Consider the following 15,285-nt stretch of genomic DNA (forward strand, 5'->3'; position numbering starts at 1 on the left):
CTTTATGTAGAGGAGGATTAAGCTTGTGATTTTAAAGGCAGCTGAAAGCATGTCATTGTAAAAATTCAGAGAAAAATAAGAAAAGTAAGAGAGGGTAGGAAATATCATTATGCTCCTAAAACTGTGTTAGGAAATACATGAAATTTGTTCCTTTTATGTAAATTTTTTAAAGTAAAAAAAATCAAGACAGAGCTAAAATATATCATGCATATAAAAAACTCATATATGTTAAATCCACCAATTTCAAGTACACAACGAATGAGTTTGACAAGTGTGTGTGCTCATAAAACCACCACCGCAATTCAAATTCTGAACTTCTCCATTACCCCAAAAAGCTCCTGGGTTCCATTTCACGGTCAAGCCCTTCTCTGCCCCTTATTTCCTGGAAAACACGACTCTTTCTTTTGCTGTTGATTTGCCTTTTCTGTAATTGAATAGAAGATGGAGGGGCCTAGTGTGCAGGCTTTCCTATCTGGCTTCTGTCACTGAACAAAATGCCTTTGAGACCCATCCAAGTGGTGACGTGTATCCATGATCTGTTCCCTTTTGTTGGGAGGTGGTATTCCTTGAAATGAAACGAAACAGTTTGTTAATTTATTAACCAGGGTGGAATATACAGATTGGTTCCTGTTGGGCTATAATGAATAAGGCTTCTATGAACATTTTCATACAAGTCTTGGCACGGACATATGTTTTTATTTACCTTCTATAAATACCTAGAAGTGGAGTGGCGGGGTTCTGTGGTATGCATATGTTTAACTTTGTAAGAAATTGCCCAACTGTTTCCAAAGTGACTGTAACATTTTACATTCCCACCAGCAATGATTTCTAGCTTTTCCATATCCTCACTGACACTTGGTATTGCTAGTCTTACTCATTTTAGCCATTCTAGTGGGTGTGTTGCGGTATCCATTGTGGTCTTGACTTGAGTTTCTCAAGTCTTTTTCCTGTGTTTGTTTGTTATTCATTTACCTTTAGCGAAGTGCCTGTTGAACTGTTTTGGCCTTTCTATTAAACTAGATTTTGATTTTTTTAGATTCTGTTGTGAGATAGCTTCCGAAGTTCTGTGTAGCAGTCTTTTGTTATGTATGTGACTTGCAAATGGCTCCTAATTCGTGACCTGCCTTGCCATTTGCGTGCGTGTATCTTGAAAGAGAAGATGCTGTTTTTGATGAGATTCAAGTGTTTTTGTGTCTAACCTCTCAGCATCCGTGTCATCCTTTGTCATCTTTTAAAAGTTGTGGATTTGGCCCTTAAAGTCTAGGTCTGTGGTTCACTTTGAGTTAACTTTACCATGTGCTGTGAAGGAGAGTTGAGCTTAGCTTATTTGTTTGTTTCTGCACGTGGATATTTAGTTGTTCTATTGGTTGAAAAGACTTCTCCTCTCCATGGTCTCGGTACTTCTGTAGACGCTCAGTCTACCATCTGTGTAGCACCATCTCTGGACTCCCTATTTCACTTGTTCCTTTCATTTGTATTTCTGTCCTCATCCTATTGTGTTTACTGTAGCATGAGAGCAAGTGTCGACTTCAAGTAATGTGAATCCTCCAATTCTGTTTTTTTATCAAAATTGTTTTTGACTATTTTTGATCTTCTATATTTGCATTCTAGATTTACCACTAGCTGGTTAATTTCTAACACACATAGAAAGTCTGCGGGGATTTTGATTGGCATTGTGTTGAATCTACAGATCAGTGTGAGAACTGAGGTCTTAGTGGTGCTGGGCTTCCTGACCTATGCCCACAGCATACCTGTCCCTTGTGGAGGTCATCCTTTTACATTTCCTTCTCTAAGATTTTCTAGTCTTCATGCATAGATTTTGCATATGTGTCATAAAATGTGTTCCTATGCATTTCATATTTCTGTATTATTTTATTTTATTTTTTATTTTTATTTTTTTTATTTTTGATAGGCAGAGTGGACAGTGAGAGAGAGAGACAGAGAGAGAAAGGTCTTCCTTTGCCGTTGGTTCACCCTCCAATGGCCGCCGCTGCAGCCGGCGCACCGCACTGATCCGATGGCAGGAGCCAGGATCCAGGTGCTTTTCCTGGTCTCCCATGGGGTGCAGGGCCCAAGCACCTGGGCCATCCTCCACTGCACTCCCTGGCCATAGCAGAGAGCTGGCCTGGAAGAGGGGCAACCGGGACAGAATCCGGCGCCCCGACCGGGACTAGAACCCGGTGTGCCGGCGCCGCAAGGTGGAGGATTAGCCTATTGAGCCACGGCGCCGGCTCTCTGTATTATTTAAAATGGCATTTTAATTTTCGAGTTCCAGTTGCTCACTGCTTAAGTATAGAATATAATTGATTTTTGAACACTAACTTGTACCTTGTGACTTTGCTCAATTGCCTTATTAGTTCAAATAGCCTTATTATACATAGGGTCTTCAAAAAGTTCATGGAAAATGTACATTATATTTTAATTCCATTTTCCATGAAATTTTTGACGTTCCCTCACATAGATGCTCCTTAACTTAAATTCTGATAAACCCATTGTAATTTGATAATATTATAAGTAAAAATGCATTTAAGGGGCCAGTTGGTGCAGCAGGTAAAGCCACCGCCTGAGACACTGGAATCCCATATGGAAGTTGGTTTGTGTCCCAGATGCTCCACTTCTGATCCAGCTCCCTGCTAATGCCCTGGGAAAGCAGCAGAGGATGGCTCAAGTGGTTGGGGCCCTGCATCCATGTGGGAGACCTGGATGAAGCTCCTGGCTTCTATTTTCGACCTGACTGAGCCCTGGCCATTGCAGCCATTTGGGGAGTGAACCAGCAGATGGAAGACCTCTCTCTCTGTCTCCCCCACCCCTTAACTCTGACTTTCAATTAAATAAATAAATCTTTTTAAAAACAAAACAAAACATTTTTAAAAAAAAATGTATTTAATATACCTTAAACGTATTCAGGACACGTGTTAGCCTGTAGTTGGCAAATTTATCTAACACAAAGCCTGTTTATAATCCAGTGTGGAAATCTGTGTACACACAGATGGGCGTTTTGTAGACATGACGGGATGTGAAAACACAAGACTGAGTGTCCACAAACACCCTGGCAGCAGAGGACACGGCAGGGCCCGGTTGTTCCCCTGCGACCACAGGGCTGACGGAGCTGTGGCCGCTGCTGCCCAGAATCTCGAGAGAGGATGACGCCACACATTCCTAACCCGGGAAAAGACCTACATTCGGAATGCAGAGTGTGGTTTCTGGAGGACGCTTACGGCATCTGGCTGTTGTCAAGTCAGAGAGGCCCAAGTGGCCACCCCCTACGGCAGACACCTCTGTACGTTCCTGAGTTTCCTGTTCTCCTGTCTTCTTGAATGGAGAGGGTTTTAATGATGCCTTTCTAATTCCCCTGCTTTGAGTTTCTTTTTTCTTTCTCCTCACTGCCCCGGCTAGGACCTCCACGTGGAGGCGTGGTGACCACGGTGTGCCCATCACTCACCCTTTGGCCATCACGCCTGATGCTGGCTGAGGTCTTCCAGGGGGTCCTCTGTAGGGAAACCTTGGCAGCTGGCTTTGTGGCTGCCTGGATCCATTGGACATTTTTCTAGAAAAGAAGAAAGGGGAGTGGACATGGGCAGCCACCATGGGAAAGGTGTCTCTTCCTGGTCATCTCTGTGTCTTGGCCGTGTGGTGAGCTATGAAGTCAGCACGCCTTTCAGTGTGGGATGCTGTTTACAGAAACGTGGCCATGTGGGATGACGCATCTTCATGGCAGTGTGTTTGGGAGGGGCAGGTTTGGGCACAGAACAAAGTCACCCTCCGTCCAGTGGGAGGCAGTGTAGCCTGTGGTTAAGAACGTGGACTCAGAAGTCCACATGCCCAGTCCCAACTCAGCTCTGCAACCTTGGGCAAAGTACTCCACCTTTCTGTGTCACGGTCTTTCACCTGCAAAATAAAAGTATCAGTAGTACCCACCTTCAGAGCTTTTGGAGACTCACTGGCCAAACACAATTAAGTTCTGAAAGCGGTGCCAGGGGCTAGTGCATTATAGGAAGCCCTTCATTGCAAAAGGCTCATTTACACACAGATTTCCTTTCTTTTTGAGAAAGATTTATTTATTTGTTTGAAAGGCAGAATTACAGGGTGGGGGGAGATCTTCCATTCTCTAGTTCACTCCCCAAATGGCTGCAGTGGCCAGAGATGGGCCAGGCTGAAGCCAGGAGTCAGGAGCTTCCTCCAGGTCTCCCATATGGATGCAGGGGCCCAAGAACCTGAGCCATCTTCTGCTGCTTTCCCAGGTGCATTATCAGGAAGCTAGATCAGAAATGGAACAGCCAGGACAAATCAGCACCCATATGGGAAGCCAGCATTGTAGGCAGTGGCTTAACCTGCTGCACCAAAACACAGGCCCCATGACACAGGTTTTCAGTAGCAAGATGCTTGGAAGAACAACCTTATCATTTTTAAATACTGCTCTCCTGAAACCTCACCAGAAGGGATTTTTTTAAAAGATGTATTTATTTATTGGAAAGGCAGGGAGAAAGAGAGAGAGAGAGAGAAGAATTTGTCATCCACTGGTTCACTCCTCAAATGGCCTCAACAACTGGAGCTGGGCTGATCCAAAGCCAGGAGTCAGGCACTTCTTCCTGGTCTCCCACATAGGTGCAGGGGCCCAAGCACTTGGGCCATCTTTATGGCTTTCCCAGGTACATTAACAAGGAGCTGGAGCAGAAGAGGAGCAGCTGGGACTCAAACCAATGCCCATACGGGATGCCGGTGCCACATTAACTCTATTAACCGCTAGGCCACAGCACCTGAAGTTTTTTAAGGCGGGGGGGTCCACCAATAGAGTTGGATCTTCTGCTCTGTTCATGTAGACTGCTTGGCTGGAGTGTGGAGCCCCCACTGCTTCTGGGTCAGTCCAGCTGGGTGTGAGGTCTCTGGGCAGCTGCAGTGGGCTTCAGCCTGTTACTTTTTGACAATAAATTCTAAGTCAAGAGGGCAGAGGGTTTCCAGCCAGTTACCTTTCTGGGCATCAGCCTCAGTAAAACTGCCTTGCTGCAGGTCCTGGGTACTCTCCCTCCTCCCTGGGGTGTGCTTGGAGGGGTGCTGGGGGCCACGTGCACCAAGGATGAGTTTATGGAGCCTGTTCCATTGTCCGGCACCAGCACCGTGATGTCACACTTAGGAGCTGGCTGGCAGGTCTTAGGGGGCCTTTCCCCTTGTCTTGAACTTGCTGCTTCCTTCCCCTTGCATTTTCAGAGGGTTGCAGTCCCAGCAGGCTTTGCAAAGTCTGTAACCTTTGTCCATCTGAAGGGCCTGCTTCAGGCAAGGATCCGCATCCCCCAGCCAGTGGTCTGTCCCTGGTTGTCTCCTATCAGGCCAGTGGAAACCCTGCTGCACACATGGAGAGGATTTTTTTTCTTTAAATTAAAGCAAGCCCCTGACTATGTAGACACCTCTGCCCAGTGTTTTAGCTTTTCCTCTCTGCCTCCTGTGTGATGGTGCGGGATGGGCAATGTGCACTCGGGAGACCTTGTTCCCCAGGACATTTTGCTGTCATCCAGGGTGGAGTTGGGGATCTCCTTCCAGGAGTATGTGGCCAGCTCCTGTGCTTCCCTGCGCCAGGGGTGCCCTGCAGGCTGTCCCCTGAGGGTTGCCTGTCTCCGCCACATCTTTTTGTTTGTAGCTGCAGAGAGAGATTGATTCACGGGGCGAGGCAGACACTGTCCCTGCCCTTGACCGTCAGGCGAGGCCCCATTTAGGAGTGAACGCTAACCTGAGCCACTTGACATGTTCTGCAGGCTGTGCCAGGGCTCCGGGTGATCATGCTAAGTTATCTATGGCAGAGGTGTTCAGCTGTGCTGTTTTCTCACTGGAGCACAAGGCACTGTGATATGGGAGGGACTGCACAGGACAAAGCCTCCGGGCCCGTGGGGGCTGCAGAGTGACAGGATAGCAGGTTACTTCCCAACTATGAGGGCTCATCCAGGTAGGAGGGTAAAGCAGACAGGAGGCAGACAGACCAAGTTTGACTTTCTATTTGAGTATTATTTCCTTGAGCACACACACACCACACACACACACATACCACGCTAAGTTTAAGTATCAAACCATTAGGTCTTTGAAATGATGAAAGACAGAAGAAAAGTGGCCAGGGCCAAATTTAACTCTTCTTTGGACAGATAAGAATCTGCCTGGAGCCCCACCTAAATGGCTGTCACTGCCAGCCTGGATTCTACATCTTCCTCATCGAGGGGTCTTTACTTCTACTCCAGTTAGATGTCCTCACTTCCTTCCAACTGAAAAACTAAAAGGAGAAAAATTCTCCAAGACCCTCTCACGGAGAGGACCCCCAAAGCTACTCGTTAAGTAAATAAGCAACATAAACATATGGCAGGTTCTTCTATGTTTATGTTAATTGCTCACATATAAGGCTACTTTAAAAAGCTTATGGGAAAGACAGAATTAACATAAGGTTGGTGCTATAATCCAAAAGTTGTATTTTCAAAATTTATATTTATTAAATAAAAGTTTAAAAATGTGAAAAAAAAAAAGAGATAAGGTTGGGGCAGGCATGGTGGAGCGGCAGGGGCAGGTTAGGCTGCTGCTTGGGATACCTGTGTCCCCTATCTAAGTGCCGGTTCAACTCCTGGCTACTCTGCTTCCACTCCAGCTTCCTGCAAATGCACCCAAGCAGGCAGTGGGTGCTGGCGCATGTGCTTGGGCCCCTGCCTCCCATAGGGAAGACCTGGATGGAGTTTCTAGTTCCTTATTTCAACTTGGCCCAGCCCTGGCTGTTGCAACCATTTGGGGAGTGAACCAGCCAGTGAAAGATTCCCCCTCTCTATCTCTGGCTCTCCTTCTCTCTCTCTGTAACTCTGCCTTTCAAACAAGTAAATGAATCTTTCTTAAAAGAGGTGTGTATTTTGGCGCAAAAAATTTTTTAAACCAATGCATGGTTTTTTTCCCATAAAATACATTTTCCATGAATTTTTAAAAGATCCTTTCTTATATACAATTTCAAAATTTATTCACACCAAAATAAACTTGTCTTTTAATTCTACTTTTCCACAAACTTTTTGAAGTTCCCTTGTATTTCAAACATGGCAATGACTCATGGCCAACAATTTTTTCATTTTATTTTCACTTTATTAGGAAGGCAGGTAAAGAGAGAGGGGGAGAGAGGTCTTCCATCTGCTGGCTCACTCTCCAGATGTCCACAACAGCTGGGACTGGGCCAGGCTAAAGCCAGGAACCACGAACTTAATCTCAGTCTTCCAAATGGGAGGCAGAAACCCAGGTACTTGCGTCAGCACCTGTGCCTTCCTGGATATGCATTAGCAGGAAGCTGGATTGGAAGCGGAGTAGCCAGGACTTGAACCAGGCACTCTGATAAGGGATGTGGGGCATCCCAAGGTGGCAATTACCCACTATGCTAAACACCTGCCAAGGTTCAGGAGACAATCTGAAAACAAACGAGAGCACCTGATTCCAATGAGAGGCAGGCAGGTGGGTGGGAGGGGGCTGGTTATATGAGCATTAGACTCCAGTAGCTGGTCCTGGGATTCAGGATTCTTTGGACAGGAAGTGATGCTGTTAAAACAATCTCACTTTACCTGTGCGTGCACTGTCCCCTGCACGTTGTTCTAAAACATCTGCTACTTGTCAAGAATTGGCCGTGAGTGGTCGCCATGCTTCACAAGGTGTTAGGAGTTAACGTTGAGCTGGACCCTGGACTCACAGCATGAGCTTGGCAGTATCTAAGGAGTAGTTGGAGGGCCACGGCCCCCACCCTCACTCCCGACAGAGTTTGCGCGGTGTGTGCTAGTCAGCAGCTCTTTACTGCAGCTAAGGTCCTTGGGAAGGAAGAAGATGGATTTCAGCTTCTGGTCGCAAGGTTCACAGTCCAGGACCAGGTGTTCCCGTTTAGGCATCTGTGAGGCTGCAGGGTAGCGAGGGATGCCTGGTGAGCCGGGAGCAGCCGCGGAGAGAGAGCTCACTCTTCAGCTGCCTTCCGTGTGGCCTCCTAATAAAGCCATCGATTCCGGCACGGGCTCCCTCCTAGCAACCTAATGCAACCCCGTCACTCTCCAAGGCCCGCCTTCAGACGCCAGCATTGGATTAACCTCCACACTTAATCCATTATCCATTAATGTAAGACTTAGTGCCAAGCTTCCAATACTTTGGATAACAAAAGCATTATCCAAACCACGACGCTGTGGTACTGAAAGTCTGGATGTTCGCCGTCTTTCTCTCCCTCTTTTACTGTCTCTCCCTTTTTCTGTCACTCTACCTTTCAAGTAAATTAAAAAAAAAAAAGGAAGACTATCATCCTTGGTCCTTTTTCTTCCATCACTTTGACAGGTGATGACCCGGAAGGAAGACTTTTTCAACACCTGGAACTCGTGTCTGCACCACGTCGCTGCCCTGTCCCTGGCACACATTCACAGAGGTCAGTTGCTTCTTGTTGACTGTGGGTACTTGGTGGGGGGTGTCTCTGGGTCTACCTGCCTCCTGGCCACACAGCTCTGCAAGACAGGACAAGTCCCAAAGCGTGTGAGCCCTCATGTACATTTAGGGCCCCAAGTACCCCCCAGGGCCTTGAAGCTTGTGCTAATTCAACCCCCAACTTGATGGGGGCACTAACCAGGTGACACCCACAAGGCCCAGTACTAAACCATCAGGAATAGCTCACAGTCTGATGGTCCCATTGGCACTGGGCAGGGGTAGTTGGCAAACGCCCGTGCACTGCCCAGCGGCAGCTGTCCCTTGTGAATCAACAAATGGGAGCTATGAACAGAGACAATATGATGGGGCCATTGCCTGAAGAATTTTAAGTGTGAAAACTAGCTACCTCACTACCTAACCTAGTCCTCCAGTTAGAAAAAAAAATGGGCTTAGCCCTTTAAAACCGAAGTTCTGAACTGGGAGTGATTTTGTCCTCCTTGGGACATTAGGGCAGTCTTTGGAGGTGGTGCTGGTGTCATACCTGGGGGGCAGTGGTACTCGTGGGTGACGGTAGAAGCCAGGGACACTGTTAAATATCTGGTGTGCACAAGCTGATTTCTCACAAAGACTCAGCCAGCCTCAATGTCAGCATGGCTGAGACTGAAAAACTTCAACATCCATTTTGTCCTCAAAAGACCAAAATATCACTGTAAAAGGAACCCTTGAAAACCAGATAAGGCCCATAACAGAGTTCCTTGAAATTATAGTTTAAACTCAAGCATGATGGCCCCTGCTACCTGGGAGAATGTAGGAAAAAGCCAGATGTTTGCTGTGTGGGAGTCTCTTTTGCTTTTTTAAAGATTTTATTTATTTATTTGAAAGTCAGAGTTACACAAAGAGAGAGGAGAGGCAGAGAGAGAGAGAGAGAGAGAGAGGTCTTACATCTGTTGGTTCACTCCCCAACTGGCTTCAATGGCTGGAGCTGCACTGATCTGAAGCCAGGAGCCAGGAGCTTCTTCTAGGTCTCCCACATGGGTGCAAGGGTCCAAGGACTTGGGCCATCTTCCACTGCTTTCCGGGTCACAGCAGAGAGCCGGACAGGAAGTGGAGCAGCTGGGACTTGAACCGGTGCTCATATGGGATGCCGGCACTGCAGGCAGTGGCTTTACCCACTACGTCACAGCACTGGCCCCTGCTTTTTGTTTTTAAAAGATATATTTATTTATTTCAAAGGTAGGCTTACAAAGTGAGAGGAAGAGAGAAAGAGAGCTGCCTTCCACTGGTTCACTTTCAAATGATTGCAAAGGCCAGGGCTGGGCCAGGCTGAAACCAGGAGACAGGAGCTCTGTCCAGCTTCCCCACCTGGGTGGCAGGGGCCCAAGCACTTGGGCCATCTTCAACTCTTCCCAGGCACATTAGCAGGGAGCTGGGTCAGAAGCAGAATAGCCAGGACTCAAACCGGCACTCACTCATATGAGATGCCAGCATTACAGGTGATGGCTAAACCCACTGTGCCACAACACTGGCCCCTGTAGAGGGTTTTCTGCCACACAGCTGACCCAGAGAGGGCAGGGCTGGATTTGGTCAGCAACATAGCTGGGGTCTTGGCTCCTATCTGGGGATAGAATTCTCGATGAAGTCCATCACGGAGCAGGGCACATGTGATGCCCAGAAATCCAGGAGTGCCTACATCCTCCTTTCCCAATCAGTTCCACAGGAGCAAGGTGCCACGTTGTGACGGGCCACGTGGTTAAGTGGCCCTTTATTAACAGCTGCTTCTCTAACAGCTCTAAGGAGAGCCAGGTGGAATGAGTGGTTTGGGCTCAGATTGGTGTCCTCCATCTCTCTAAAGAGCAGCTCCTGGGACCTCGTGTCTCGGGTGAGCCTGAAGACACAGGGCTGGAGCTCAGTAGTGGAGCAAGTTTCTTGTGGGTACAGGATGTAGGAACCCCACAGGAGCACCAACCCAGGGGCCAGTCTTTTCATGCAAGGACCACACCCTGTACTGACCACAGTAACGTTAGCATCCCTGATTCTGAGGGGCCTCTGCTTTGTGCGCCCTGGACCCCACGGGAAGGCGTGAGGACAGGGACCAGGAGGATCAAGGACAGGGCAGAAGCCCCCTCCCTTAACGTTGTGGAGGAGCAGAGTGGGTCCCCTCAGTTGCAGATGCAGAAATTATAATTTATCCGCACACTCACGGGGTATCAGACTGAAGGAAAGTGACTCATCTTAAAACAGACTGATTAAAGACCAGAATGACAATTTATTTGTCACAAATCAAAATCCAACTGTTGGCTCTTAGAGACTCGCTTCATCTCCTCTATAGGAAAAGTCTCTATAGAAGAGGAGACATCAGAAGTGGGAGGAGCTGGCATTGTGGCACAGTGGGTTGGGCTACCGAATGGTATGCCAGCATCCCATATCAGAGTGCTGCTTCAAGTCCCAGCTGCTCTGCTTCCAATACAGCTCCCTGCCAATGAACCTGGGAAAGCAGTGGGAGATGGCCCAAGTACTTGGGCCCCTGCATCTACAAGGGAGACCAGGAACAGTTCCAGGCTCCTGGCTTTGACCTGGACCAGACCTGACTGTTGTGGCCAGGATGGATGATGTGTGTGTGTGTGTGTGTGTGTATGTGTCACTCTGCCTTTTTGTCACTCTTTCTTTCAAATTAAATGCAATAGATATTTTATAAAGTTTATAAGAAATTGAATTAAAAGAAGTTCACTTGGGTGCAAAAATATTTTAAATCCTTGCCTATGGGGGTTTTCCAAAAGTTGGCAGAACACGCCAGTACAAAGAGACTATGCACAGATGTAAAAAAAATAATTTTGCACCAAGATAAATTACTTTTTCATTCCATGTTCCCATGGATGTTTTGAAATACTAGTGTAGAGCTAAATTCTAATGAGGAGGTTGCACTGCCCGGACAGCTCTTGCCCTGGGCCTGACTGGGGAGCTGTCATTCACTATGACCTCCTCTGGATCCTGAGACCCCAAGGCCCGTCTGCTTCCCTGACCCCCTAGGTGCCCTGTGCACCAGCCTCACTTTGCACAGAAGCCTGCAAACCACGCATCTTCCGCTGGTGCCTGCTTTCTCTGAGTGCAGACATGAGGGAGTCTTCAAAAAGCTCATGGGAAGTGCAAAAAAAAAAAAAAAAAAAAAAAAATTCTGCACCCAAAGGTACTTATCCTTTAATTCCCTTTTGCATGAGGATGAATTACATGGACTCCAGGGGAAAGCTTCTCAACTTTCAGAGGTAAGATTCAGCTTGAAAAGAGGGGTCAGCTGTCACTGGCTGCCTGAGTGGGACAGTGTGCCTGGGGCCACTCAGCCGGCTGTGGACAGCAGAACCGAGCCTAGCGTAAGGCTGAGGGATGCAGGCTCCGCGGTCAGGTTAGCCGGGTTTGGAGCCTGGCTTTATGTGATGATGAATCAGTTACTCCTCTGAGCTCCAGTTTCCTCCCCATTCTTACGGTGTGCACAGCCTGGCATCTGCCTCGTGGGGCTATGGGGAAGATTGAGTGAGATGAGGCTCCGAAGTCCTTACCTTAGCACCTGCTTCATTATTAGTGTTCCATAAAGCCATGTGATTACTGCGAATCACTGCTCTCTGGAAACCTTGGTTCCCATAACCAAAGTACAGCATGCAGGCCCGTGTTCATTAAAAGGGAGAAAAGAAGAAGATGCAGTAGGTTGTGTCAGTACACGAGATCTGAACCTCAGAAGGCAAGGCCGAGGACTTGATGTCACTATAGCAGGGACGAAATCTAGATGCAGACAGAATCTTTTGTAGGTTAGTAACTAGAGCAGGAAAAGCGACTATTTTCAGGAAGTTGGCTGCAGGTTCAATGTCAGATGGAGAGGGTTTGGGTGTATGAAGTAGCATGGAAAGAAGCATAAGAACCAGTACAATGACTACACTTACAAAGGCCCAGAATGTTTCAAAACAGCAAACTCCGTCTATGATGAGGAGGTCTGTCTGGACGCAGACGGGGTCTTACCGATAAGAATGCAGGGAGCGTGCCCTGGCCAGGAAAACTTTAGTCACCGGGCCGTTGTCTTCACACACAGAGGTCCCCAGGGGCCGGGAGCAGGCGTGGAAGGAGCCCATCTGTGTTCAGTGACCAGGCCCAGATGTGGCCTTCAGAGACTTTCAGAGCAAGGTCAGCCTGCAGTGCACAGGGGAAAATGAACTCCAAATCCAGCCGCGTTTATTAGGAACAAATGGAGAAAGCCTTCAGGCGTCCGTGTCTGTGTGTCACCTGAAGGCTGGGGAAAACCGTGTTTGAAATAAAAATGTGAAGCGGTCTCTAGTGGTTTCTGCAGTGGGATGTAACCGTTACAATGATGAATTGATATTTTTCTGTGATGCATATTTTTATCTTGCCCTAGAAATAGCAGTTCTGACACATGGTTCTGTCTGAACCCCTTGGGGCATACTGATTCCTAAACTCAAAAGAAGAAACTAAGCACTTTTATTAAATTACATCCACCCTTGTGCAGCTCTGTGCAGAATTGTCTGCTGCCTTTCTCATTGTCAAAGTTGGCAAGCAGCTCTCATTATGCAGCAGGAAGTCCCTTTCCTGGTTCTTAATAAAGTGACTAATAATTGAGAGTGTTTCCATGAAGAACAAGTTGTAATTATAATTAGAATATATAATTGTGTGGATTTCTGCCTGTTGAGGATTAATTTCAGACTCCTCTCAAGGATACATTTGTTTTGAAACAGAACTTTCTTTGTTCATAAAAACAGGATCACATGCATTATTAACGCATTATTTCTGCATTTTATCCATTAGTGCTTGTTTCGGTATGCCTCCTGGGATCAGCATTTTCCTTCCAGTTGTTAATGGGGTTATTCTTTATACACACGCTCTCACCTTGCTATCGTGCAAGCTCTGGCATTCATCTTCCAGGAGACTATGGTAATAGACGCACCACCTCCTCCAATGGGCATTGCAACGTGCAAACTCAGGGAGAGAAAAAGGCTGCAGCTTTAGCCAGAAGTCCTGTGTGCATCTGGGTACCTGTTGTTCCCATGTCCCGTTCCTCTCAACTCTAGATGTCACCTGAGGCCGTGGCTCCCCTCAGCTGAAGGGCGAGCCTGTCCCGGAGTGGAACCAGCAGTCACAAGTTGGCACCTGTCTTTCTCTGAGTAACGGTTTTCTGCCATGCTGTTCTGCTACTGCTGGAGGTTGGGTATGGGCGGGTGGGAAAAGAAAAAGAGCAGCAGAGGGACCGTGTCGGCTCTGAGACCCCACGTGCTTTCTTCCCACGGGTTCCCAGCTGCTGGTGGGATGATCTTTAGGGTGATCTCAGTGTGGCCCCATGTAGGTGTTCTGAGAGGAGGAAGGGAAACCCCACCCCGACCTCTGTCCATCTAGCACCCACTCACGTCCTGTGTGGGCGGTGGAAGCAGGCAATGGTATTGGGAGCTGAGGATGGCCAGACACCCTCCCCGTCGTGTCTGGGAAGACCCGGTGTCTTGGAGGCTCCAGCACCGGAAAAGAGAAGGAATAGCCTAGCTTAGCTTTCCTTGCCCCAGTCTCACGGCTGAATCCCAGGACTACAGTCAAAAGGCACATCTGGGGACAAAGGGTCCTCAATTCTCAGGTACAACAGGGCCAGGGCAGCTGGGTGGATGGCTCTCTAAAATATATGTATTTATTTACTTGGAAGAGATGGAGAGACAAACAGCTCCCACCTACTATTTCACTCCTCAAATACCTGTAGTGGCTGGGGCTGGACCAAGGCTGAAGCTGGGAGCCAGGAACTCAATTCAAATCTTCCAGGTACTTGAGCCATGATCACAGCCTCCCAGGGTCTGGAGTAGGAAGCTGAAATTGGAAGCAAAACTGGGGCTTGAGCCCAGGTACTCTGATGCGGGACACAGGTGTCCTCACAGGCCAGATGCCCACCCTCCCCCACCCCCACCCCCGGGCAAACATTTTCCAAAGTCCTGGGACTTCAGGTCTCTGATGCTCAATGCTGAGAAATCCAGGAGGTGGCAGTGTGGGGCGGGGTGGGGAGGGAGAAAAGAAAGCGAGTACCTGCCTTCCCCCTGCACCTGCACAGCAGTGTCTGGTGGAGAGTGCTGAAGGCAGGGCCGAGTGGGAGCTGAGGGAGGTGCCTAGGAAACAGGCCGCTCTAAGTACAGCTGTGCTGCATAGGGACATTCCATCAACGAGCAGTCCTGTAAGACTGTAACTACCTGGATGACATCACAGTGGGCGATGATGACATCATACATCGGGCGATGATGCTGTGAACTCGCCGACTGCATGGCACAGGCAGTTGTCACATGATCCTTGATGGTGACAGTGAACAGCCATGTTGCTGGTTTATAGATTTACTATACTGCACTTCCAATGGTTACTTTACTGTGCCCCCTTTCTACTTGTTAAAAAAGTCAGTTGACTGTGAGACAGTCTGCAGTGTTGCGCCGGCAGCAGCCTTCCACATCTCATGTTCACCGCGTCTCTCGATTGCATCAAGGGGTCACGTGGAATGGCTGACCTGTGCCCGGGGGTCTGTGCAGGCCCACTCCACAGTGCTCACACAATGACAGAGTCGCCGACAATGCAATTCCCAGAATGTGTCCCCATTGTTTAGCGATGCATGGCAGAGGAGCAGGGCGTACTTTATGCTGACTTAAAGAATGGCTCTTTATTAAAAAAAACTTATTTGGCTGAACTTGAATCATTACACTCTGTAAAAACTTAGCAGAGCATGCAGTCTTGCTAAATTTTTTTTAATTACTGATATTCTGTCTGCCACCTTTATTTTATTTTTTAAGATTTATTCATTTATTTGAGAGGTAGAGTTACAGAGAGAGGGAGAGACAGAGAGACAGAGGGAGAGGTCTTCCACCCACTGTTTCACTCCCC

General features: G+C 47.9%; 1 protein-coding gene across 2 annotated transcripts in view; it reads left to right on the forward strand.

The window, feature by feature from the left end:
* ACOXL (acyl-CoA oxidase like) overlaps nucleotides 1-15,285 on the forward strand; it is a 371,066-nt gene that overhangs the window by 281,514 nt on the left and 74,267 nt on the right. For both annotated transcript variants that reach the window (XM_051836339.2, XM_051836342.2), the window contains exon 16: nucleotides 8,311-8,398. In XM_051836339.2, coding sequence (XP_051692299.1) covers nucleotides 8,311-8,398 — 88 coding nt within the window. The remainder of the gene's footprint in view (nucleotides 1-8,310; nucleotides 8,399-15,285) is intronic.

This window comes from Oryctolagus cuniculus, chromosome 2, assembly GCF_964237555.1.
Source record: "Oryctolagus cuniculus chromosome 2, mOryCun1.1, whole genome shotgun sequence".
NCBI classification, from domain to species: Eukaryota; Metazoa; Chordata; class Mammalia; order Lagomorpha; family Leporidae; genus Oryctolagus; species Oryctolagus cuniculus.